The sequence below is a fragment of the Asparagus officinalis genome, chromosome 5 (assembly GCF_001876935.1).
Source record: "Asparagus officinalis chromosome 5, Aspof.V1, whole genome shotgun sequence".
In the NCBI taxonomy this organism is placed as follows: Eukaryota; Viridiplantae; Streptophyta; class Magnoliopsida; order Asparagales; family Asparagaceae; genus Asparagus; species Asparagus officinalis.
This window is the reverse complement of record NC_033798.1, coordinates 127,865,284-127,889,369: the sequence shown is the minus strand read 5'-3', so window position 1 is coordinate 127,889,369 and position 24,086 is coordinate 127,865,284. Positions and strand designations below refer to the sequence as shown.

The window sequence follows — 24,086 nt, the reverse complement described above, 5'->3', positions numbered from 1 at the left end:
GAAAGTTATGACCTGTTCTTCGTAGCAAATTATGTTCTGAAGTCCGTCTGCAAGACCGGACTTCGTCAGAACATTGGACTTAGCTTGAAGCTCGCCAAGCCCGCCTAAGGTTCGCCTCTGCATTACAGAGTCAAAGCGCACATGCTCAACTCTGCGTTTTCAACATCAAAACGCAGAGTTAATCTCTAAAACAGCACAACTGTGCGTTTTCAGCCTTTAAACAGGCCCAACTCTGCGTTTTCAGCCTAAAACGCAAAGTTCCTCTCTAAAACAGCACACAACTGTGCGTTTTCAGCCTTTAAACAGGCCCAACTCTGCGTTTTCAGACTGAAACGCAGAGTTCATCTCTAAAACAGCACAACTGTGCGTTTTCAGCCTTTAAACAGGCTTAACTCTGCGTTTTCAACATCAAAACGCAGAGTTAATATCTAAAACAGCACGAACTGTGCATTTTCAGCCTAAAACAGGCTTAACTTTGCGTTTTCCAGCAGACATCTAACTCTGTGACGCAGAGTTAAAGCACAAACGCACACATAACGTGCGTTCTTCAACAAACTCAACCATGCGTCCCAAACTCATGATGCAGAGTTGAATTTCAACGCACAAGCTACCTGTGCGTCTCCAATTCCAGAACGCATGCGGCCTGTGCGTTTCAAACCTTTGACAAAGGTTTAACTCTGCGTCTCAGGCCTTAGACGCAGAGTTAAGGCCCAGAACGCCGTTTTTAGCGTTTGACTCGTTCAAGCACGCAATGAACAGTTCCAAGAACTGTTTTTCCCCACGATTTGAGGGATTTTCGCCCCACTTAAGAGCGGATTAAGGGGATAGTTACCACCCTAAATCCCCTATAAATAGTGGGAAACTCAACTGAGTTCAGGGCTTCTTTTTTTGGGCAGAAAAGAAGCGATATGCGGCTAGCTTGGGGATCGAATTTTTTATCTCATCAACAGAGAGAGATTCGGTCAAGGGCTTTTTGGGATCTGAGACTTGGCAGCAAAGAGGGAATTTCTTGGAAATCGGATCATTCTCCAACAGAGATCATCTCCAAGTTCGGCAACAGGAGCATTCTCTTGGCTTATAACCGACTTTCGGTTCAAATCAACTCTTTTTCAAGAGTTCAAACTCGTTCAGAGTTATCAACTCGACCAGAGTTCAAAACTTGCTCTGCAAGTTCTTCTAAAACTCGTCAGGGTTATCAACTCGATCAGAGTTCAAAACTTGCTCTGCAAGTTCTTCTAAAACTCGTTCAGAGTTATCAACTCGTTCAGAGTTATTTTCAAACTTGCCACGCAAGTTCTCCACAGCGTCAAATCGTGAGGAGAAGACATCGTTCCAGTCGTTCCAGTGAATCAAGATGTTCGGATCGTCAACGAGAAGCAAACTCGACGCGAGCATTCGAGGGAGGCACTCCATCGCCACCGTGAAGAACCCAGAATTAAACAAAGGGGAGAATCAAATTCATTCTCCTCTCTTTTGTAATCGGAATCCAAATTGTAATCGATTTTGAGAGAATACAAGTCAAATTTTCTTTCATTGTCTTTTTACATCAAATTTCCAACAAACACCAGCTTTCGTCTCGACTTTGGGTCTACATCTTAGACTAACAATCTTTCACTTGGAGATCAAAGTACCTGCAGTGAGTTCACCCGAACTCTCCCCTTCTTTGCATGTATCTTCTCCCCCGAAAAAAAAATTCTTTCTTCAATTAACAATAACCCGACAATCGCGCCGATCCTTGTAGTGTAGCTCCGCCTTCGTCTTCTACTCGTGAAGGTCAACTGAAGTTGCGCACAACTCCAGTTTCTCAATGGTGACTGCCTTTGTCAACATGTCCGTCGGATTTTGACTCCCAAAAATCTTTATCAAATGCAACTTTCCGTCTTCAACTAGCGAGCGTATAAAATGATATTTGACGTCGATGTGCTTCATTCTGACATGATATACTGGATTCTTGACAAGATATATAACGCTCTGGCTATCACAATAAAGAACTCCTCTTCCTTGCTTTAGATCCAACTCTTCCAAGCACCCGTTCAACCAGATCATCTCCTTGCTTGATTCAGTCACCGTGACATACTCAGCCTCGGTTGTAGACAAAGTGACAATCTTCTGCAGACATGAGACCCAGCTCACTGCTGTTGACGCTAAGGTATAAACATAACCCGTGGTGCTTCATCTCGTATCATGATCACCGACGAAGTCCGCATCCAAGTATCCCTGCAGCACCAACTCCTTCCTCCTGGAACATAATAGCTTGTTCGTTGTCCCTCTCAAGTACCGCATTATCCACTTCACGGCCTCCCAATGCTGATTCCCTGGATTGCTTGTAAATCTGCTCACAACTCCCACTGCATGGGCGATGTTCAGCCTCGTGCAAACCATCGCGTACATGAGACTCCCAATGGCCGAAGAATATGACACCCTGCTCTATGCTCTCTATCTGCATCTGTCTTAGATGATTGCTCCTCAGATAGCTTGAACTGACTTCCAAGGGGTGTGCTAACAACTTTAGCATTCTGCATGTTGAACCTCTGAAGTACCTTCTCAATATATTCAGCTTGGCTCAATCTCAATGTCCCTTCAGCTTTATCCCTACTGATTCGCATCCCTAGAATCTGCTTCGCTACACCCAGATCCTTCATTGCAAATTCCTTTGCTAGCTGCTTCTTCAAACTGTTTATCTCCTCCAAACACGGCCCTGCTATCAACATGCCATCAACATACAATAACAAAATAATGAAGCTAGACTCGAACCTTTTAAAATAACAGCAATGATCCGAATTGCATCTTCTGTAGCCATTGTTCTGCATGAAGTTATCAAACTTCTTATACCACTGTCTCGGAGCCTGTTTCAAACCATATAAGCTCTTCTTGAGCTTGCACATCATCTCTTCCTTTTCTTCTTCAATGAAGCCAACAAGCTGCTTTATGTAGATTTCTTCATCCAAGTCACCATGAAGAAAAGCAGTCTTCACATCTAACTGCTCAAGAAAGAGGTCTTCTGCAGCCATCAAACTCAACACTACTCTGATGGTTGTGAGTTTCACAACAGGGAAAAATATCTCCGTGTAGTCCACTCCCTGTTGAAACCCCTTCACTACTAATCTGGCCTTGAATCTCTTGCTTCCATCACTCTCTTGCTTGACCCGGTAGACCCATTTGTTATGTAAGGCCTTCTTCTGTGCAGGTAGTTAGGCTAACTCTCATGTCTCATTAGTGAGTAGAGAATCCATCTCCTCCTGCATAGCATGCTCCCACTGCTGAGATTCACTCACTTGTATTGCCTCTTCATAGCACTCCGGCTCATCGCTATCTGTCAACAATAGGTAGTTAAGAGATGAAAGATATATGGAATTTGGTTTGGGTACCCTGGATGACCTCCTAAGTTCCACGCTCTGGGTAGTTTCTTTTGCATCTGGAGCCTCCTCATTTCTATGGTCAGAACAAACATCATCACCCCTATCTGGAAGTTCCTCTAAATCCATGTACTCGGATCCACCTGTATCCATAGTGTTGCTCCCACTGCTTTGGCTATCCTTGGCATTTTCCCTGTTCTTGTACATTACATCCTCATTGAATATCATGTCCTTGTTTCTGATGATCTTCCTGTTCTTCTCATCCCAAAGACGATACCCGAACTCATCAATGTCGTATCCAATGAATGTGCACTTCTGTGACTTAGCTTCTAACTTGTCCCTGACGTGATCACTAATATGAACATAAGCCACGCAACCAAATACCCACAAGTGTGAGATATTTATCTTCTTTTCACTCCAAACCTCCTCTGGAATCCTAAAATCCAATGGAACTGATGGTCCGTAATTAATAAGGTAAGCTGCCGTATGCACCGCATCCGCCCAAAATATCTTAGACAGACCTGCATATAATCGCATACTCCTAGCACGCTCTGTCAAGGTCATGTTCATCCTCTCCGCAATGCTGTTCCGCTGCAGCGTCCCTGGAGTAGTCCTCTCTAACCGAATGTCATTCGTAGCACAGAACCTCTTGAACTCCTCCAGCTCGTATTCTCCACCATTGTCTGATCTCAGACACTTCACCTTCAGATCTGTCTCATTCTCCACCATGGCCTTCCACTTCTTGAAGATTCCAAACACCTCTGACTTGTGCTTCATGAAGTAGATCCACACCTTCCTCGAGTGATCGTCGATGAAGGTGACATAATATCTCGAACCGCCAAAAGAAGACACACTAACTGGACCCCATACATCTGTATGAATCAACTCTAGCTTCTGAGCCTTAGGTGGCCTTCCACCCTTATGAAAACCAACCCTTTTCTGCTTTAATAAGATGCAGTCTTCACAAATCGCGACTTCCACGGCGTCGATCCCGATTAGCTTTCCTTGTGAATGCAAAATCTTCATTCCCTTTTCGCTCATGTGCCCTAGCCTATTGTGCCACAGATCTGCACTCTCTTTGTCAGCTATAATTACGAGGGTGTCACTCGCATGTAAGGTGAGGTAGAGAGTTCCTAACTTGTTGCCTCGAGCAACTATCATCGTATCGTTGAAGATTCTCCACGAATCCCCTGTGAATGTTGAAACATAGCCTTCTGCTCCAAGCTGTCCCACTAAAACAAGATTCCTCTTTAGCTTCGGCACGTGTCTCACGTTCTTCAAGGTCCACTTAGAGCCCTTCATCTGAATCTGTACTTCATCCTTTCCAACAATATTACAGGGCTCGTTATTTCTCAAATACACTTTTCCAAAGTTGCCTGCTACATAATTCTGAAAATAGCTTCCTGTTAGCAGTGACGTGGAAAGAGGCTCCTGAATCGATGACCCAAGAATCTGAATCGCTATCCATAGAAAGGATCAAGGTATCCTGCACGATATGAGCCTCCTGCTCACCCGCATCCTTCTTTGGACTTTTGCAGACTGAAGACATATGGCCCTCTTGGCCGCAGTTCCAACACTTCCCTTTGATAGACCTAACCTTCAAATTCGACCTCTTCTTCACTGATTTCGACCGATTCCTGTTCTGGTTTCCTTTCTTCTGGCTTCTGCCTCTCTGCTCGAAGTTTAGAGCTGAACCTGAACCTTCTGATTCGGATGATTTTCTTCTAACCTCCTCGGATAGAATCATGCTAACAACCTCACTCAGCTTCAACTTCTCCTTTCCCGCCGAATTGCTGATTGTCGTCACACAACCTGCCCAACTATCCGGCAAATGCGATAGAATCAATAGGGCTTGCACTTCGTCATCAAACGTGATGTCCACGGAGATAAGCTGATCAACAATCGTGTTGAACTCACTGAGCTGCATCGTGAAGGACCGTCCTTCTGCCATCTTGAGGTTAAAAAGAGTTTTGACGAGATGCACCTTGTTTGCTACCGACGGTTGCTCGTACATCTTTGCGAGCGCTTCCATAAGCCCCACCGTCGTCTTCTCCTTCAAAATATTGTGGGCTACTAATTTGGCGAGTGACAACCGGATTTGCCCTAGAACCTTCCTATCCAGTATCTCTCAATCACCATCTGACTCCTCCTTCTTCTTTCCCTTTTCCTTGCCCATCAACGGGCGATACAAGTCCTTCTGGTACAGATAGTCCTCCATCTGCGACTTCCAGTAGGTAAAATCTGAACCGTCAAACTTCTCGATCTTTGATTTGTTTTCTTCTGTCATGGCTTTCACACAAATTGATGAACAAAGCTCTGATACCAGTTGTTGGGGATTCGAAACAATCAATCGAACCCTTGCCCTTCCGGCCCTTGTGTTGAAAGTAGGAAAGTAGGAATAACACCATAAATAAAGATCTAACCTTGCAAAACTAGTAAAGGATACGAACACGCAGATTTAACGAGGTTCGGCAACGTGCCTACGTCCTCGGGAGCCACACCACACAATTTCTTTATTAATTGAAGAAGAAATACAAGCTCTCAAACTAGGGTTTAATCTCTCTGAGATTCTCTCTCTTTCTGCAGTAAAAAAAAAACTCTTTTTTCGTGTTATATAAACCCTAAAAACATTTAAGGTATATATAGAGTCCCGGTAGAAACAGAAGCCAAAACAGTTTAGGAAAATGTCAAACTGCGTTGCGGTCGACCGTATCAAACGATAGTGACTTAAATCGATTAAAGGGTTGGCACGGTCGACCGCCGCGGTCGACCGCCTTCGGATCCAGCTCCTCCTGAGCTCATGTGCACGTTCGCGGTCGACCGTGGATCTCCAGCTTGTTCTCTTCGTCGTTTTGATTCCAGTTTTCGTCTCGACTTTGAGTCTACATCTTAGACTAACACCCCCACTCTCTCATATTTTTCGGATTAACCCTTAAAAAAAAATTCTAAATTGTGTATTAAAAAACCCCTCCTTTCCCACCATCTCTTCCTTCCTACTTCCCATCATCTCCTCCATTCTCTTCTCATCTGATCCCCAACTTTCCTTTTTCTCTTCCACTCCTTCTCTATGCTTTTCCATATTCATTCTTACATTCTCCTTTCCACCATCTTCTTCATTCTCTTCCCCTCCCAATCGCCAACCTCCCCTTCTCTCCCTCACTCCCTCTCCTTCCTTGCTCGCCCACTCTCTCTTCACCCTTTAATCATTAAAAAAAATCTAACATCCTCCTCTTTCTCTCTTAGACCCAACATCAAGTCTTCTCTGCATCTCGCCCACTCCCTCTCCCTCTCCCTCTCCCTCTCCATCTCCTTCCTTGCTCTACCCATCCTCTTTTCACCTTCCAATCATCAAAAACTCAATCTCCTCATCTTTCTTTCTTAGACTCAACATCAAACATTCTACTCGAAGTATTAGGAGGGATGAAGAAGAGGGGAGCGAGAGAAAGAATGAGAAAGAGAACAAAGAAGAAAGGGAAGCGAAAGAATTTAAGAAGAGGTGGGCTTGGAGAAAGATGAAAAGGTGGAAGTAATAGGGAAGATATGGAGAAAAAGGAAGAAAGAGAGTGGGAGAGAGGATGGGAGGTTGGGGATCTGGATGAGAAAATAATGGAGGAGATGGTGAGGAGGAGGAGGTGATTAGGGCGGTTGGGGGGTTGGGGGTGGGGTGGGGTGGGGGTGGGGGGAGATTTTTTTTGTATATTTTAGAACTTGAGTAGATAAATCTGAAAATAGGAGAGAGTGAGGGGTCTATCTACTAAAACCAGTTAAATTTTCACTTAAAAATTGTCTCTAGCACCACAAATGTCTATTTGTTATCGTATTTGTCACTTTTTAGGCTAAACTATCACTAGCATCACTTTTAAGGCTAAACTGGTAAAGGAGTGTTTAGCCTTTTTACATATGTCTCACACACTTTGAGGGCATCTTTTGGGTTTTCTAAAATTGTGTTTCATAAAATTAACTTACAAATCAATTGACTTTTCCCTCCTTCCAAATCAACTTTAATGAGGTAACCCAAACCGTGCTTGCATTTTTCATTGCATGCTACTTTTTCCCCATGTATACATTTAAAATACATTTAAAAAATTTACTTACTAGGAAAAAAGTGTAGGAATTTTGTTTGACTGATTCAAACACTACATTAAGAGCATTTCAAAATGAAAATTAATTTATAGATCATTTCTATTCCAGTTAGAAAGTATCATGACCAATCATGAATGATTCGCTAGGTCATTAACACGAAGAATATCCAAATACCAAATACGTTCTATATATGATCCATGTAAAGTAAAAGGAGTTGTTTTGGGGGAAGATCAAAGAAAGAACATCTTCTTCAAGCCCATGCAAATAGTTTGGATAAGATATGGCAAATTCCACAGAGTAGACAAATAGAAACTAACATGCTCCATAATTGTATCTTCTAAATCGTCCACACAATCCATCATTCTTCCCCAAAAAGATATTTTATAAATAACCAAATATAACACTTGAACTAATGGTCAAGTTGGTAATTTTTCTTACACCTTAGGTCTATTTTGGATGTACAATGTAATTTCAAAAGTAATTTTTTATTTTAGTTGGAAAATGCAGTCGGATGTTTGGGGTACTATAAGTGATCAAGAGGTGGTAACTCATGGCATTGTTCTTATAGTAGCCAAAAATGAAAATACTAAATATTTCCTATAAATACACAATTCTTTTTTATTTTCAATGCATAATTTGAATATTCCGTGATTTGATATTGAATGAAAATAATTCCATTAAAATGATAAATTTTCAAGAAATTATTAAATTATACTAACTTAAGCTAATTAATTTTTAAACTTGAAATGATTACTTTTGATGTTGTTTAATACATAGTTTAAGGACAATATAATATTTTTTTAAAATAAGAAATTATTTCTCTATTAAATAACGGTGACTTTCACAATCTATGTTATAACCATCCATAATTTTTTTTGTACAAGTGTTTGAGAAATAAGTTGTCATGTATCTTGCATGTGCAGATAGCATAAGAGTCGAGCATCCTCTTCACACAACACCAATAGATATAGCATGAAATCGAGAATAATATTCATGTGTCATCAATAAAGTATCCAGCGCGCTTGGTTCAGTGTCTTAATTAATCAATACAAAGGCTCTCAAATTCAACATTTTCAGCATCTAAGTACACTTTTCATGCGAGTTAGAATGCCTTCGTTTGCATGAAAGTAAAAAAAAAGTAAACGTTTGAAAACAAACTTTAATAAGCATGCTTCATGCATTCACTCTGTGAACATGCCTCCAAACATGTAAATGCAGAAAAACATCCACATCACATTTGATGCACATCAACTAAACTTTTTAATTTATGAACATTTCATTGACAACGTGACAAAATATGTTTTTCTTGAATAAATGATGAAATAATATTACCACGCCATTTTTTTTAATTTTTCTACTTCCAAGAATAATTTGTTCATGCAAAGAATAATTTATTTACGCACAGTGAACTTTTCGCATATGCGACACGATATACTAAAGGCCCGCTTCCTAGCTACCGCGTCCTTGTCATTGCTAACGACTTCGTTGCCCCCTCAGCAGCTTTTTCTGAATGAAGAATTTTTCAAAACAGACCCACTCCAAATTTTTTTTCTTAAAACCGACCCGTTTTTTTTTTATTTATCAAAACCGACCCGATTTTGTAATTAACAGCTTAATCACCTTCCTAAACAGTCGGGGTTGGCAACCCCGACTATTTAGGACCTTAATTTTTAGGGTTTAAGGCTTCTAATTAGGGTTTAACACCTTCCTAAATAGTCGGGGTTGCCAACCCCGACTGTTTAGGATAGTGATTAAGCTGCTAATTACAAAATCGGGTCGGTTTTGATAAATAAAAAAAAACGGGTCGGTTTTAAGAAAAAAAAATTGAAATGGGTCGGTTTTGAAAAATTCTTCTTTTCTGAATCCCTGATAAAAACCTAATCTTTTTTTTCTTCTTTTCAACAAGAATGCCAACCAAATTACAAACTACCCCCTTCCCGTATCTTTCTATTTTCAGTCCAATTTCTTCATTTTTCTTCTCAATTCCATATATAATTGGTGGGCTGATTCCCCAGAATGAAAACCCTACGTCTTGTTATAACCTCTCAATTGTGATCTGCAAAGAGAATGGATAAGTCCGAGCTGATTGTAGTGGATGTTGATCCTCCGCAGCATGAGAACTCAATTTCAGGTTCCAATCTCCTCTCAAAATCTTTTCTTTTTTTTAAAAAAAAAAAGAAGAAAGAAACTTTTTAATGAATTGGGTGTTTGTTTGATAACTGAGGAAGTGATTCGTGCAAGTAAACAATTTGATAGGTAGCAAATGTCGATATTTGATTTTTCTTTTTTTATCAAATTATTTGTAGACGCCGTCAAACAAGAAGAAACAGTAGGAGTTGCAACGAGCACCGTTTTTTTTTTTCTGATTCAAAAAAGAAAAAAAAAGGTGCTTCTTGCAACCGCATAAATTTCTTTAAAGAACACATTTTTACTTAAAAAAAATACATCCAGTTGTATACAGGCCTAGAACAATTGCACGATGAACCAAGAGGTCTTTTCGACTTGTTGTTAGGGCTAATGCTCCATTTTCAAAGGAGGAATACAATGAGAGTTGATATGAGGAGGTTGTAAGTCATGAGCATTGCCTCTAGAAAGAAAATTGGGAGTGGAGAAACTTGAGAAGGATTGGCAATAAGTATGAATTGTGATACAGAGGTCGCGGGTTTAAAGAACACATTTTTACTTAAAAAAAATACATCCAGTTGTATACAGGCCTAGAACAATTGCACGATGAACCAAGAGGTCTTTTCGACTTGTTGTTAGGGCTAATGCTCCATTTTCAAAGGAGGAATACAATGAGAGTTGATATGAGGAGGTTGTAAGTCATGAGCATTGCCTCTAGAAAGAAAATTGGGAGTGGAGAAACTTGAGAAGGATTGGCAATAAGTATGAATTGTGATACAGATGCCGCGGGTTTAAGCCTTTGAGGCATATCTACATAAATATCGAGAAGAATGGTTTTCTTGGTGCAAATATTGTTTGGCTTTTAAACTAACATCTTCTTCCCCTCGGGTATTTCACTTCAGTGCTTTTTGGTGTGTATATATGCACGGCAATAGATTTTATAGCTGAAGGGTTCGGCTTTATGTTTCGGAAGTGCGTGGAACACAATCATGAAGCTATCGAGCAAAAATTCCCTCGAGAATTGTAGTTAGATTCTCTTAGAACTTGAATGTTGAACTAGATCATAATTCAAACGTCCCTGTACTAAGTTTGTGGTTTATGTGCACGTCAAAAACAGAAAAAACACAAAAGAGACATTTATAAACATTCTGTCCATTTTTTCTTAACAAATAATTTTTGAGAACTCTTCAACTATTTGCGTCCATTTCACTCTGAATGCAAAAGCGAAACATGCTATACCTTCATACCTTGCCATATAGTCCATTTCTCATTGTCCTTTGCATCAAGATTTGTGCCAAAAAAATAAAAGATGCTCAAAAATATGGTAGAAAACCTTCTTATTATCTTCTGTCGAACAAAAAAAAAGGGTTTCTTGGTAAAAGTAGATCAAACGAACAACACCATCTCAAGTTTTCAACTACGTACTTCAGATTATGTTAGATCCTAAGCTCATTATCACTTATGCCTTTGATGGCAGAAAAGAATGCTAGGAATTTATAAAAAGAAGCAGAAGCATTTGGACTCTACAAGCAATATGAATATGTTCTGTAGTCAGACTTGAATAGGTCTTAGCTTCACCAGATTCTTACCATGAAACCTGACACTTCCACATTGTATTTTCCATATTGTAAACTTGTGAGATGCGTAACGTATTTTCTGAATGCCTACGGAATACAAGTTCTTTTTTTTTAACTTCTTCTAGGTTCTATTTTTGAAATATTTTGTCGAGATTGGCATGCATGTTTCCTTAATACCAGAACACATAGGATAGAATATCTGCTCAGGTATGACAGATATTAAACATTTACATTTCCTGCATCAAGTGAGCTATCAAACAACTACATAAGTTCTATTTAGTTCATTTCCCTCAAAAAAGAATTCTATAACTAGCTTCTATGTATTATGACACACATTTAGATGTAGAAGATCGAGATCCTGTCAAAAAGTGCCAATTGTTTACGAAAATGGATTTCCTTGATGTATTATATCACCGATCTTTTGTAATCACAAAAGGGCTTGAATATTGGCTTTGTGTTGTACAACTGAGCCTACGAATATAAATATGATTAAAGAACCATGATGTCACACGTCCTTTTTATCAATACTAGTATTCCGGGTGCACGTGATACGTGCATCCGTAGTGTTGTAGTCGAATTGTCTAGGGAACGAGCATGGAGTTCTCCAGGTTTGAGCTTATTTCCGCAGATTTTTTCAGGCTTGAGGGCATCTCCACTTATTTTTTTCAAATGTGAGGACATTATCTTTTTTTCAACATACGAGGGCATTTTTGGAATTTTTAAAGTTGAAGCTCACACAAACCAAAGGGCTTCCTTTAAATAAAAGTATATAGATAAAGCTCATGTTATTCTAATAAAGGTCGTGATATAGATAGTTACATTTTCAATCTTTTCTTCCCTTCTTTCATACTCAAAATGGTCTCTTTGCAAATACAGGAACAATACGAGAAGCACAAGAACCCCGTCTATCATTGCCAGAAAGAATATCCATACTCAGGGCTCTCGCTCAAGAAACATACAAAACCCATCCTCTCTCTTTCTGGGTCCTGTTAACTCTAAGCAGCACTTCTATGCTCACAGCCTTTCCAGCTTCGAGCATCCTCTCTCGTGTCTACTACTCCAATGGCGGCAACAGCAAATGGATAATTTCTTTAGTATCGGTTGCCGGCTGGCCTTTAACTTTACTCTTCCTGATCCCTCTCTACTTCTTCCTTCAAATTTCTCCAACACCTCTCACACTAAAGCTATCTCTTTGGTACATTTTGTTAGGTTTCCTCAGTGCTGCTGATAATCTTATGTATGCTTGGGCTTATGCTTATCTTCCAGCATCCACTGCCTCTCTCCTCGCTGCATCCTCTCTAGCTTTCTCTTCCCTTTTCGGTTATTTCATCGTTAAGAACAAGCTGAACCTTTCTTCAATTAATGCCATTGCCATTATCACAGCTTCAACTGTCGTTATAGGCCTCGATTCACAATCTGACAGATATCCAGGTATCAGTGATTCTCAGTACAATTTGGGATTCGTATGGGATATTCTTGGCTCAGCTCTTCATGGTCTTATCTTTGCGCTCTCTGAACTAGTTTTTATAAAGATCCTGGGTAGGAGAAGTTTTCATGTTGTGTTAGAGCAGCAAGTGGTGGTATCGTTATTTGCGTTTGTTTTTACCACTGTGGGGACTGTTATCAGTGGAGATTTTAAGAGAATGAGTCTTGAAGCGAAGAATTTTAAGGGCGGGGAGGTTTCTTACGTTATGGTGTTGGTTTGGTCTGCGATTACTTTTCAGCTGGGGGTTCTGGGGGGTACTGCGGTTCTTTTTCTGGCTTCTACTGTTTTTGCTGGCGTTCTTAATGCGGTGAGGGTGCCTATTACAAGTGTAGCGGCGGTTATCTTCTTGCATGATCCAATGAGCGGTTTCAAGATCCTATCTCTGATACTTACTGTGTGGGGATTTGGGTCTTATATCGTTGGTCATACCTCGGTGAGCAAACACTCCTAGCATCAGAACCTGCTGAGACCACTCTTGATAGTACATTTTGTAGTAATTATTCAGTTGGTGAAGCTGGCATTTATTGCGATCATTCACCTGATTCTGATTGTGAATCAACAGAAACATCTTACTACTACTTGCGAATGAAGAGCAGTTGATGAATTCTATTTCTTGTGTGATTTTTGTCCTTATTTTTGTGTAATATTGAAGTATGTCTCATCATATAGGTAAGAATTATTGCTTGGTAGTAGAAATCGAGATAGCTCGATATCGTATGCAGGTTGTAGAATGCCCTTGTTAAATTAGAGGAGGCCGTCTCATGTGGCATATCCAGCCTAAAAAGGCAGCCAAATTTCACAGTTAATTCTCATAGAAGAGAGATTAAGTTGGTGCTAATCTTGTTTATGTCAAAGCACAGTGATATTAGCTAAGAGCTCATTCTTCTTGGGAACTATATTGCTCGTAGCTGACCAATATGTTTAGTTTTCTGTGCATGACATGCATGTACAATCTTAGAGCATCTCTAGAATTATTTCAGGCAGGAATCCTTTTTTTTTAATGAGTATGCTTTTTTGGGAGGCATATGTATCTTTCAAATAACCCATTTCATGCTGTACGGTCTTACTGCAAAGAGACAACTTTTGTGATTATAACCTATAGGTTCCAGACATAATCGATGCATCAAACTTTCTAAAAAAATTGAAGAAAAAAACATCATAATTTCAAATTCCTTCAGAGGTTCATTACAACATTCTCTCAGTGGCAACTCTATTATTGATTATGTTTTGCAGCCAGAAGAAACCACCCTTTTACTACCGGTAACAGGTACCCGATGGTACACGAGGTAGTCACTTAGATAGCTTTTTCTACTCCAAAACAACCATCCGAGCCACAAAATTCTATTTCAAATATCAATCAAGACGACGAAGAAGATATTCAACTTCAACATGCTTGGTTAGAGGCATCACCCAGTCTGCATAAAGGCGAGACACGAGTGAAGGATCAATCTTACATTTTCCTTCATCACCGTCAGCCTTGTCCTCTAAATGAACATTCTGCCCGAACACCTTTGCCTTCTTCGCTACCCTTTTCTTCACCATCTCTTCAACCTTTTCAAATGTCAATAATTTCATCAAGCCATTGGTATCCTGCATATAACACAACATAGTATCCCCATATTATTTAGAATAAAATGAGCTCTCTAAGATGAATAAAGATGCAATGAGATAGATACGATAGGGGTTACCCGAGCACGGATGAGAGGGCTATAAGCTTCTGGAGCTTCTCTGAACTTCACCTCTGCTACATGTTTCCCATAATGGATTCTTCTCGATAGTGCCTGGACAAAGGGAATGCTTTATAAATAATTATGTCCATCTAAGTTCGGCTCTTGAGACTTACTAATTGTGCTTGAAATTAAATGAAACTTTTTGTGAAGGTCCTATTTAGCTTTTGTTCTTGCATTAAGCTTGCGTTGCCTCTCAATAATTCCCTTCTTATTTTTTGAAGGTAAGAATTTAGAACTAGGCATAGGCTATAGAGGAAATAATAATAATCACTTGCAAGCAACAGAGGTACAAGAAACCATAATTAACATCTTAACCATTCTTAGTTGCATAGCAAACAAGATTTGGGACCAAGGACACAAATATAGGGGGAATAATAATAATGAATATTGAATGTTAACCCTTCTTACCTGCAAGCAGACAAGGTCGGCTGCAACTGTTGCCGCATAGTTACCATCGTCACCCTTGCAAGCAAATAGAGGAAGGAATTCATTGAAGTACATATCCCATATGTGCTTGTTGACGCAAACAGATGCAGATGCTGGATGAAATATCTGCAATTGAAATAAAGCATGACACATATGCAGGTAAAGATTAAAAACATCCTCAAGTTCTATCTAAAAAGAAAATTTCCTCAAATTGGAGATTTGATTCTGATTATCGAGAAACGATGACCTGTGGGTAGTCATAAGGAGGAAGCATCGGTGAAGGTAGATCATCAGGGAAGAAGGGATTCTCTTCGGGATTCTGATACCTTCCAACCTGCAAATTATGTGTAACAACAAACTTAGACGATTGTCCATGAGTTACAGTTATTTTCTCTCTTATTTGATGAATAATACTCATTGTTACATAGAGAAGTTACGTCCTCCTTGGCATGTTTTGAAACAAACAATGTAAATAAAATTTTAAAGGAATCTACAAATAATCGATGTAATATTCCTAAGAAGTCAGAACATAACAGTATTTTGTACCATGATAAGTTTTATAACTTATTCATGCTCTTCCAATAATTAATAAATCCCTGGCTTTTTTTTGGGTAACTTCTCAAAAATTCTTAGTTCTTCCACTTCGACGCATGCAGCTTAAGAGAGCAAAGACCAGGAAGAAAAGCAAATTACGAAAAAGATGTAATGACCAATTAGCCAGCACATAATATGCTTGCATAGGTCAAAATTTACAGTTCTCAAAGATAAATATACATATTCAGTTGTTTAATAAATCGTGTGGTTGGTGGCATTAAAAGAACAAGTGCAAAAAAAAATTTGTTACGGCGTTTAACATCAGAAAGGATCAGAGCTCATGTCACTAGTGGAAAAAAATACACCAAATAAATAAATAAATAAATAAATAACAACAAACCATTTGAGCAAAGCTTGTTTTTTTTGTGGGTTTATATCTAAATCCAAAGTTCTAAGCTGAATTACTTTCAAACCCATCCACTTCTAAAATCATCCTCAAACCTGAATTCATTTTTATAAACTCAATTTATTTTTCAGTTGTCATATGATGTGTAAGTTTCTATATTTGGATTACGATGCTATGTTAAAAAACCTTGGGTTTGTAAACAAAAACCCCAAAAGCTAAACCGATCGAGGCCCATTTGGGATGGAACCCGAAAGCAGCAGAAGAGGCGATCAAAATCTGACCTTGGCGTGAGCGGCCTCGGCCTCCCTGACGAAGAGCTTGGCGGGAGAGACGCCCCCGCAATCCTCAGAGCGCCGGTAGGCCTTAGGGTTGAAGGGGAATCTGGACCTCTCGATGAGGGCGAAGACGATGGAGTCTTCTTGCCTGATCAGGGAATCTCTCACTGAACCCAGGCTCAACTCCTTTGAGAGCTCCTCCGCCGACGACGCCATGGCGATGGATGGGGGCTTTCCCTTTCGATTTTTCAGCGGAACTGAGGCAATTGATGAGGACGGCGTGGCGTTAATTTGAAGGGGGCGTTTGATTTGCGTCGACCACGACTCAATTGACGGCAGTGTGACTCGTGTCGTGCGCGCTTAGCCGTGTGGACCCAAGCTGGTGGGACCCGAAACACACGGTTGCTTGCTTGGTAGGAAAAAATATATCAGTATCCGAGGAAATATATGTATAGAAAATAAAAAGGGTGGCACCACAGTCACATCCCCAGTCACACCTTGTGCCACACCCCCTCTCTCAGCTACAGTATACGGGCCCATACATAGGATTAAAAAATCCCATGTGTGGGTCCCGTGCACTGTAGCTGAGAGAGGGGGTGTGACACAAGGTGTGCCTAGGAGTGTGCCTGTACCATTTTCCAAATAAAAAAATAAAGACTTTATCCTATACAGAAGACGCTCAATATCTTATTGAGTGCTAGGAGAATGATATCCGCGTCCGAGGAAATATCTGCATAAGAAATTCAGACTTTATCCATACATTTTCATGTTTGAAGAAAATACACATGACAGGCTCTAAAGTTGGAACTCCACAATGCTACAACTATATAAAAAATTCAATATAAATATTTAGATCAGTGTTGTTGCAATAATAATAAAATGGATTAAAAATGGAGTAGCTGTAAGTTTGCCCAGATTATAGAGCACTCCGATATCAGGAGTCGTGAACCTACGATGACGAAATGCATTGTTTGCTCTAACTTATTTCTAATCAAGCATTCCGACTACATTGGACGAGTTAGGGCCCGTTTAGTTAGAAATTTTTTCTCTTGAAAGCCTGCCGAAGTGTCACTTTTTGGCAAGTTTTCAAGCAAAATCGCATCTTTTCTAAAAGAGACGATTTTGCTTGAAAACCTGCCAAAAAGTAACACTTTTGACAGGCTTTCAATAGAGTTTTTCCCTCAAAAACATGGAACCAAACAGCCCCTTAATGAAATTTGCTGAGGAAATCAAAAGACAGAATAAGAAACATGAGTATTTTGAGAATTTAGTGGCACGTGAGTACATGACCACTTTGGGAAGTTGCGTAGAAACCATCGTGAAATTCCCAAAAGCCAATACGAGAGGCTGCAAGAAAATAGTTCATACCGCTTGCATGTGAATTCACCGGACACAACAACTCACATTCACGGGCATGGAAAATACCGTGAAGATTAACGTCGACGCGGCCGCTCTGTTTGACGGTTCGGCTTGGGGAGTCATTGCCGGAGACCACCTTGGTCACCATATTTACTCCGGTACTGCCTTCGGAACCCCTGCGATTGTCATTGGAGCCTCCACATAGTCCTTTCTTATGGTTGGATGGACATTTTTCTTCAATAAGATTGTCTCGGATTGGCCTTCATCTCATAGAAGCTTTCTTGGTGACTGTTGGACATTGTTCAAAATGTTCAACAAATCCCTTGTTTGTCGTGTTCGTCGAACGGGAAACATGCGTACCCATAGTCTAGCTTAGTATGCCTGTAGATACCTCGTTTTCGGACTCATGTAACGGTCCAAACTATATATGTACTCAATTATTCTAGATGCCATGTAATTCCTTCTAAAGAAAACAATCCATGGTTTTATTCACACTCAAATCCAAAAACAACACCATAATGCGCTTGATAGAACGTGCTAAGTGCCAAAGTATTTGTAAGAATAATGGAATAACTCCCAACACCCATTTTGAGAACTGCATCCATGCTAACGTATGCGAACACGAATACTGATCATCGACATTAGAAATACCCAAACATAACAAAACCAAAACACTTTGATAGGCCATTACCGATCATCGACATTAGAGATACCCAAACATTTCAAACCAAAACACTCTGATAATAGGTCACAAGTCCGTATCAAGAAAGATAAAATTCCTTGATTCACATAAAAATGAGATCCGACAACACAGATTCACAACTAGCATGTTATAAACTTAGGCTTTGGGAAACAATGCAGCAGGACATGAGGTTGTACCGGTAACTGAGAGGCATAAGAAACACTTCCATCAGGAAGCCTCTGCTCGAAACACCAGTGGTATTACTAAAACGGATAAGAATCTTAAATCTCATTTAACTTTACCCAAGGTTATTTATAACATAGCATTTGCAAATTCATAGAGAAAGTAGGTACGGGAAAAGGGTAGTAAGCAGTACACATAAGCCTCAAGGGTGAACTGATACCAAGAGTTTACAGTCTCCAGTATAAACTCTCCCTCCCATTTTGGACAAACTGACGTAAGAATCAACATAGACAAGGTCCCATATCTAAAAAATATTGCTTAAATATTTTTAGCGACATTCACCCCTACAAGAATGAATCGTTCGATAGATAGATATATGAGAAAGCACTACTTGGGGCCAATGTCCTTGAGAGCACAAATCTGCTCTTCTCCCATAGCAGACATGACACTCACCACAAGGTCCTTGCCCTCAGCAAACCCATCTTTAATCTGCATTCCAAGAAAACCAAAAGAGAAGATGATATGATAATCAGGAAGCAGTTAAAAAATATATTTTTAAGAAAATTTCTAATGCCAGACAAAATTGCCCCCATTGCTGCATAAAAGTACATTACTATTGAAGCTAAAATTGAAAATTCAGTGGAAAATAGAGAGAGAAAAACATGTGCGTCTTTCATGATGACAGAAAGGTGAGAGCATCAAATGAAGCCCAGTAGATACTCGGTTTTGAGAAACTCAAAAGCTGGTGTGAAAGGGTTCTTAGGAGGCTATTGCCAAAACGGGCCCAAACTATGAACCTTAAATTATCAGTTTTTTAATGTTGACTAGCTTAACTGCCAAGACTGGCCCAAACAATGAACCTTAAATATCAGTTTTTAATGTTAAAGTTGAATCAGGTTAAGATGATCAGCCCTGTCAGAAACAGATGACTGTTTACTAAGATTATTTGTCTTAATTTTCATAGAGAAATACCAAATCATGATGGACCGGTGCACTTCAAATACATAGACATGGACCAATTTGACCATATCTTTTGTCCCTGAATAGTTAGCACATCTTGGTCTGTGTGATAAACAAATTAAAAAAAAAGAATAAATTGAGCATGCTACATAGGTAACTGCTAACCATAATGCTTTCAGCCTAAGTGAAATTATTACTGAATTGTACTAGTGGTATTTAGCACTTTAAAGCATGTAAACAACCACATCAGAAACTCAGTCTTATCATGTTGTATGCATGTCTGATAATCATAATGCTTGCAGCAGTGCTGCGTTTTTTTTTTCAGATTTTTTATAGTTTTACTTTGTAGTTCAGAGCTACTGGACTCTGCTTGGCTTCTAAAATAGGGAATAAAAGAGACATCCTTAAAGAATTTCTAAAGACCACATCTGGTTAGTTTCATCTGTACTTTGAGGACTTGTCCTTTTTCATGCATTTAAATTCTACAGTCTTAATCATGATTGCTAATACATTGATGATGCCCATCCTTTCTAATGGCTAAGGTTCAAAAGCAATACATTCTCATTTCCTAAATAGAAATTAAAATGGCCCAGTCTTATAAAAATCACTAATCATATTTGTTCAACATAAATTCACTAATCTAACTCAGAATCATGCAGAGAAGAACGGAAAATACTCACCTGGGTAAGCAGATTTTCATCAGTGGGAAGCTTCAGGTCATCCTTGGTATTTCCATTCTCAGTCAACAGGCTCACCTGCAAGCATCAACATTATGATCAACTGTGTAATTTGGAATAGCAGGTCCGAGCATAAAGTCCAATGTTATAATAAAGTGTATACGCACAAAGCCGTCTTCAGATATATCAATGAGCTGATAGTCAGTACGATTAACATGAGGAACCTGCAAGTTTGACAAATAATGAATTCAACCAGTTATAAAATTAGTATATAACCTGGTCATGTTCTGAAAAAAGGACCCCGAAGAATACATACATCACAGTTATGGGAGGATGGCACAATATCCTCAAGCTTCTTAGCAGTGAATATGTCTATTGCCACAAAGTGACACTTAGCATGACCATGCTTCCCAGTTTTAGAGGTTGAAACCTCAACAACCTGTAGCCACTAAACATCTCTGCAAACCATAATAGTACATAAGCATACAAGAGATATGCCGGTGTACTTTTCAAGATTACCCCTCACGTAAAAATACACAAATCCACAAACATAATGAATGACTATTCTTCTTAATATGCGGATGATAACTGGAGCTTCTCTCCCATGGAAGAGATGTCAAGTCACGCACTCTGTATCAGTTTGGATACAGAGTACAGACAATTAGCTAACTGGCAATCCCAGAAGACAAGGAAGGCAGTTTACATGCCTAGTACTGTTACACTGACCCGGCTTCTTACCTTAGAAACAGACTTACCCTGGAAAATTTAGATTTTATAATAGATTGGTTCGATGGGTCCAATGCTGAACAACAACCATAATGGTCTATTAAATCACAAATGTTTCTATTGAGGAAATTCCGGATAAACATGTAGCAAAAATTTGGCAGATTTTTTTCCCCACATGAATAAAAGGGTTTAAAGCGTGTGCATGCCTAAAAGCATCAAAATTGAATGTAACAAGGCAAGAATAACCAAATTAAGTTCTCCAAAAAGAAGATTCTTTCTCTTTACAATAAACAAGCAGCAAAGGTATTCAGTTGCATACAAATTTATTGACTCAAGGCCAGGAATAAGAAATGGTTAATGTATATATATTGAAATGGCATTAAGATTGTAAATGGATGAGTAGAACAGTATAGGATCCAAAGTAAGACCTTTTTGAATTTTAGTCCAACTAGTCTTTTAGCCAGTGCCAAGCATTGGGCTATGAATTTCTCATTTATTCCAGATGATTTCCCCCATAGGTTTCCCCCATATCCTGCACTTTTCACGTCCTAATGTTAGTGTGTACAGTTTGTACTCACACATAAATTTATATATTAATATTTCTGTTTATTATTTATATAATTTATATTTGGGCTATGAATTTCTGATTTATTCCAGAATTTTTTCCCCTATATGTTTACCCTATATCCTTTACGTTTCGTGTCCTAATGTTAGTGTGTACAATTTGTACTCACACATATAAATTTATATATTGATCTATTTATTATGTATGTAATTTATATTTAAAGAATTTGCACTTATAATATAATATTCTAAATGATTATTTTCCGTGTTCATTTTTCTTTATTTTTTATGCATTTTTAATAGCTTCAAAACCAAGTTATATTACTATGTGTGGAATATTAAATTTATAAGGTTAGTAATATTTGTTTACTCTTTTATTATTATATGTTAATATAGTAATTAAAATTTTGAAGTTATTTAAATAGTAATATTTTTTTCATTAGTTTACTAATTACAATTTATGAATACCATTTATCCCAATTTGTTTTTATGTATACAATTTAATTTGTTTTGGTGTACCTGTTACTTAGTATACTGTATTCAAATTCATAAATACACTTTACAAATAGAAAATCATATATATGTTTATAAGTTATTTTCTAAAAGCTAAAATCATGCATAAACTAATTGATTTTTTTTTCATTTTCGAGGTAAGCAAATTGGGGCAGTAGTCTAGGTTAACTTAGAGTTCTTTCTCTCCTGCAACCGCCTCCCGTAGAGAGGCAAAAACCCTTCCAAATCAATGTGAAATAATAAGGTTATTGATCTCTATTTTTTACCTTGCTTTAGCAAACAAATTATGATCTTGGATTGCAATTTCTTTTACATGCATTCTGCTTCAGTACATGTATGGTTTTATTGATCTTTTATATTTTAATTTTGATCTCGGAAGGGAATTGTGATCTCGCCTAAGATTTTAAAATTTGAAAATTTTATTGCAAATAAATAATCTGGTTAGTGATCTCTTTTCCCCCCTTGATTTAGCTCAGCAAATTTGATCTTGGATTTTAATTTCTTTTACATGCAATGTGTCGTAGTACACTTTAGGCTGTACTGATATTTTCTTTTTTATTTTTCATCTCGCAAGGGAATTTATCTCGCATAACATTTCACTCTTATTGTATGTTTAAATCATGTTTATGTTCATTTTCAATTGCATTTCACAGTTATATTGTTCTTCCTGTTAACAGAAAAAAAAAAAGCTTTATCTTATGCACAACAGAAAATTGTAAGAACACTTTATCTCTTATGCACCCCGTGAAGTACCTAGATAACTGAAAAAACAGCAGCACTTTGTGAAAAGACAAGAAAATGCAGAACTCTCACAAAATTACCTTAGCTTCCTCCAATGTTACATATCATGGAAACCATATTTATGCAGCAAGAGATGCCAAGCGAAGCATAGAATGTGATGAAAGAATGTTGATCAATTGCACTAAGTTAACGACCTCTTGATTCAAAAGAAAAGAAGACACTTGGATACACAAAAGGGAGATACTATTGACTATGGATTCATTCATATATAACATTCAGGGGTCCTTACTCTAGTAAAACCGGGATTCTGCTCCAGTGATATATCACTTGTATGATTTTATCAAATCACATTAGCCGCCAACAACAGCTCAGCGTAAAAATATAAATCACATTATGAATCTCACTTCAAAAACTGTAAAAATATGCTGACAATCAATAAAAAGTGGACATACAAGAACAACAAGACTTAACATATCAGATACCTGAAAAAGGCAACACTTTAAAATGGACATCAATGTAAAAAATGCAGACACATGCTAAGTGCTAACAATTGAATGCTGATCCATTCATAATATTTTTAATAAAAATTAGGGTTTTGCTCCAATTATACATCAGATTTAGGGTTATCAAATCAATTTAGCTAAGAGCAACAAATCAACTCAACAAAATAAAAAAGGAAAATAGCATCAAGAACCTCAAACCAAAAAAGCAGAAAATATGCAGAGAAATCAATAAAAATCCGAGATGCACAAGAAACAACTGTCAACGTCTGAGATACGCAAAAAGGGCACCAATTGAAGACGGCCACCAGTATAAACATCGAGTATTGATCCATTCCTAAATAAAATTTGCTGGTTCCCATCGTACCAGCAGAACTAGGGTTTTGCTCAGTGATCTATCAAGATTTTAGGGTAAACACGGGAAAACGTATAAAAAAATGCAAAAAATCAATAAAATGCCCAAAAAGAAAAGTCAACGTCTGAGATTGCACAAAAAAGGGCAACACTTGAAAAAGTACATAACTGCTGGTTATCGATCCATTAACACATTTCCCAAAAAAGAATTAGGGTTTTGCTCCGGTAAAGACGTCAGATTTAGGGTTACCGATTCACTTAATCCAACAACAACAACAACAACAGCTCAATCTAACAAACTAGAGATATAAATACCATCACAGACATAACTTTAAACACTATGAATAAATTTAAAAAAAATAGAATTTAATAAAGAAAAACCCCAGATGGATGGATGAATACCTTGCAGGGCCTGTTCTTGATGACGATGTACCCGTTCTTTCGGATCGTACCCGCTTGCTGCGGGTAGGTCTTCGACGCACCCGCATCCGCCTTCGACTCGAAATGGTGCTCCTCATCCGACATTTTCTCTCTCCTCTCTCTCTCTCTTTCAGAAATTCGTTGAAGAAAAAAGCTTGGAGAGGAGGGGAGGAGACCGCTGGGGTTTATAAAGGAAGAAGCATTTCGATCCTTGTCCGGATCGACGGTCCAGATCTCTCCTGGGGAGGAATCTGATCCGTTGGGTGTTGGGGAATTTACGACTTTTTAGACCGAATATTTCGCTTTTTTTTCTTTTTCTTTTTTTGTTTTTTTAATTTAATTACTCTTGTGGGCGTGTGTACTGTTGACTCTTCTTTACTGCTGCCAATGAAATTTTGATTTTTCCAGAT

At 38.6% G+C, this 24,086-nt stretch overlaps 3 protein-coding genes across 3 annotated transcripts; 1 reads left to right on the top strand and 2 right to left on the bottom strand.

Moving 5' to 3' along the window:
- LOC109841240 (probable purine permease 5) lies at nt 9,357-13,235 on the top strand. The gene is made up of 2 exons (XM_020410146.1): nt 9,357-9,570; nt 12,017-13,235. The coding sequence occupies exons 1-2, from the start codon at nt 9,507-9,509 to the stop codon at nt 13,075-13,077; spliced, it is 1,125 nt and encodes a 374-aa protein (XP_020265735.1). The 5' UTR covers nt 9,357-9,506; the 3' UTR covers nt 13,078-13,235.
- LOC109841241 (chorismate mutase 2-like) lies at nt 13,754-16,312 on the bottom strand. The gene is made up of 5 exons (XM_020410147.1): nt 16,004-16,312; nt 15,030-15,116; nt 14,765-14,908; nt 14,315-14,407; nt 13,754-14,216 (listed from the first exon to the last, which is right to left on the bottom strand). The coding sequence occupies exons 1-5, from the start codon at nt 16,211-16,213 to the stop codon at nt 13,980-13,982; spliced, it is 771 nt and encodes a 256-aa protein (XP_020265736.1). The 5' UTR covers nt 16,214-16,312; the 3' UTR covers nt 13,754-13,979.
- LOC109841242 (eukaryotic translation initiation factor 5A-2) lies at nt 18,330-23,848 on the bottom strand. The gene is made up of 5 exons (XM_020410148.1): nt 23,659-23,848; nt 20,175-20,297; nt 20,026-20,082; nt 19,862-19,936; nt 18,330-18,710 (listed from the first exon to the last, which is right to left on the bottom strand). The coding sequence occupies exons 1-5, from the start codon at nt 23,779-23,781 to the stop codon at nt 18,609-18,611; spliced, it is 480 nt and encodes a 159-aa protein (XP_020265737.1). The 5' UTR covers nt 23,782-23,848; the 3' UTR covers nt 18,330-18,608.

Coding starts and splice junctions, on each gene's coding strand:
- LOC109841240 (XM_020410146.1), top strand. CDS start 9,507: ATGGATAAGTCCGAGCTGATTGTAGTGGATGTTGATCCTCCGCAGCAT. Junction 9,571..12,016: donor GCATGAGAACTCAATTTCAG/GTTCCAATCTCC, acceptor TTGCAAATACAG/GAACAATACGAGAAGCACAA.
- LOC109841241 (XM_020410147.1), bottom strand. CDS start 16,213: ATGGCGTCGTCGGCGGAGGAGCTCTCAAAGGAGTTGAGCCTGGGTTCA. Junction 15,117..16,003: donor CCGAGGCCGCTCACGCCAAG/GTCAGATTTTGA, acceptor CATAATTTGCAG/GTTGGAAGGTATCAGAATCC. Junction 14,217..14,314: donor GCCCTCTCATCCGTGCTCGG/GTAACCCCTATC, acceptor TGTTATATGCAG/GATACCAATGGCTTGATGAA.
- LOC109841242 (XM_020410148.1), bottom strand. CDS start 23,781: ATGTCGGATGAGGAGCACCATTTCGAGTCGAAGGCGGATGCGGGTGCG. Junction 20,083..20,174: donor CATCCTCCCATAACTGTGAT/GTATGTATTCTT, acceptor TCAAACTTGCAG/GTTCCTCATGTTAATCGTAC. Junction 19,937..20,025: donor ATATATCTGAAGACGGCTTT/GTGCGTATACAC, acceptor TGATGCTTGCAG/GTGAGCCTGTTGACTGAGAA.